Source organism: Nematocida major (assembly GCF_021653875.1).
Source record: "Nematocida major strain JUm2507 chromosome Unknown 937, whole genome shotgun sequence".
NCBI classification, from domain to species: Eukaryota; Fungi; Microsporidia; genus Nematocida; species Nematocida major.
In genome coordinates this window covers 1,702-3,804 of record NW_025952893.1, presented here as the reverse complement: position 1 = coordinate 3,804, position 2,103 = coordinate 1,702, and the positions used below count along the sequence as shown (strand labels likewise).

The 2,103-nt window shown below is 51.2% G+C and overlaps 1 protein-coding gene across 1 annotated transcript; it reads right to left on the bottom strand.

The window, feature by feature from the left end:
* Window positions 1-1,230, bottom strand: NEMAJ01_2359 (uncharacterized protein; the record flags this gene model as incomplete). Its single annotated transcript, XM_047916196.1, has 1 exon — window positions 1-1,230. A coding segment is annotated over one exon (1,230 nt), but the record flags the coding sequence as incomplete, so codon positions are not given.
* Between the last annotated feature and the right edge of the window lie 873 nt (window positions 1,231-2,103).

Genomic DNA, 2,103 nt, shown 5'->3' with positions numbered 1-2,103 from the left:
TTTTTTTCCTATATATTCTTCTATAACGCCAGCAATAGGCTCTAAAAGCGGCTTGGTGCTGCTTACGTCTATCGATGTGAGGCAGTCCATGGTTTGCTCCACGCATATCTCGTTCACTTTCAAGTGGTGCTTTACCAGTTCAAATAGCGCACCCAGGTACTGCAGGTCGGCGTGCATCAATTTTGGGTTTTCCCAGGCCTTGTTGATGCTTGGCACCATTTGTTTTTCCGTGAGGGTTTTCAGCAAGTCCTCTGTCTTGGGGCCGGGGTGCTCTGAGGAGGGGTAAAATTTCACGACCTCGCCATTCTTTACATGGCTCGCGAGAGAGTGGGCAGGGAGGATAAATTTAGCGTTATTGCACTCAAGCATGCGCGGGCTGTCTGCTCCCTGCACTTTTTCCTTTATCCTATCAAAAGAAGCGCGCGCCGCCGCTGTGATTCTGTCTACAAAGTCGAACTCGTCTAGCAGTGCGTATATTTCTGCTCTCAAATGGGACGCAGCGACTCTGTGGCGGGTGCCGGGCTTGGCGTGGGCAAAGTCAAGGGTGCGGTGCACATGTTGGAATGTTATGTATGTAAAGTACATGCGTTCGATTAGGGAGCTTCTCGCAACGCTGTATGCCGCTATAGGGGCCATTACGACCTGTTTGCGCAAGTCGTCGTTTTCAGGGCTGTGGCCTAGGGCGCAGTACTTCGTGAGTGATTCTATGCCTTCCTTCATGCCGTGGCAATCCCGTAGTTCGCGCGCACACCTATCGGCCTCGCCGCGTAGAAAGCTGAATGCGAAAGAGTCGCGTTTTTTGTGCTTTTCGTCGTCTTCGCCGCTTAAAAGATTCAAAAGGTGCATGTAGCTGTAGCTTCTTTCTGAGGCTGCTGTGTGCGGGCCGCGCACCTGCTCGTTTGTGAGGATGGATGTCTGTTCAGTGCCGTATAATTTGTCAAAGTTAATATACATGTCTGAGGACATGCTGTTTTCCAGGCAGCTCCTGTTTGCAAATGTGGGCCAGAGCGTTACGTGTATAGTTTGGCTCATAAGAGGGCCAGAGGCATACATGTGCTCGCACGTGTAAACCTTTAAGTGCGCCTCTGGCGCGCCCTTCTCTGTGATGCAGCGATGCTTATCAGACGTAAACACCTCGGCCGACTTGAAGGGGTGCAAGCATGCACGGAGGCCTGCGGCCATTCCGGCTATCCCGAAAAGCGCCAGGAATAGTGCGAGGGCGATGCGCATATGTGGATTCATGCGTTTTTGTTTTTCTCTTTACAAATACTAAATATCCATTCCAGCATACAGATCATTTTGATTTCCAAGTCTATTTTGTTTAGATGGCCGCTCCAAACGGCCTGCAATAGAAAGGCGGGTGTGTGGCGCGAGAAAGGGGCGGGCGGCTCTAGAGGTGGAGCTGGCAGCGTGCGGAGGTGCGGGGTGCTGCCAAGAGAGAGCATGCGCAGCTTTTGGCAGGGACACATAAGACAGATGCGTGCGTGGGGCTGGGCGAGTTGCAGGAAACGTGTGCAGAGCTGGCAAGGCTTGCTTGGGCGCGAGCAGCTCCAGGAGAAGAAGTCTCGGGCCTTCCAAGTGTAAGTAAGTCTTTTTTTCTTTTTCGTTTCTCCGTTGGTTCATTCATTCTTTTGTTGTTTGGGAAGATGTCTGTGGCTGTGCCAGAAGCGTTCTTGTTGGCACTCCTTCATCCTGCTAGCGGCCTCCAGGCCAACAACAAGCTGGAGGTGGATCGGGTGTGCTGCTTGCTGACAGCACAGTTATGGGTGGCTGGTTGCTGCTTATGCTGGCTTGGCAGAGGCCATGCAAGAGTACGGCAAATTAAATGCAAGAATAAGTGTTTAAGAAGGCCGAAAAAACAAAAGACAACTTTTCACTAGCACTTCAAGTGTTGCAACCAGGTGTCTGGCATGGAGAGAGGCGGGCCGCATAGAAGAGGCCGCAGGCTGAAATCTAGTCTAGAGAAGTTTTATTTTTGCTTGCAGGGCCGGGAGGAAAGTTAGAATTCGGGCGATTCTATTTTTGGCACAAGTTGTATAAAAATGCAGCGAATATATATTTCTAAGAGCAAGCAAGCGGCAATCCAGCGCATAGGCGCAGCGG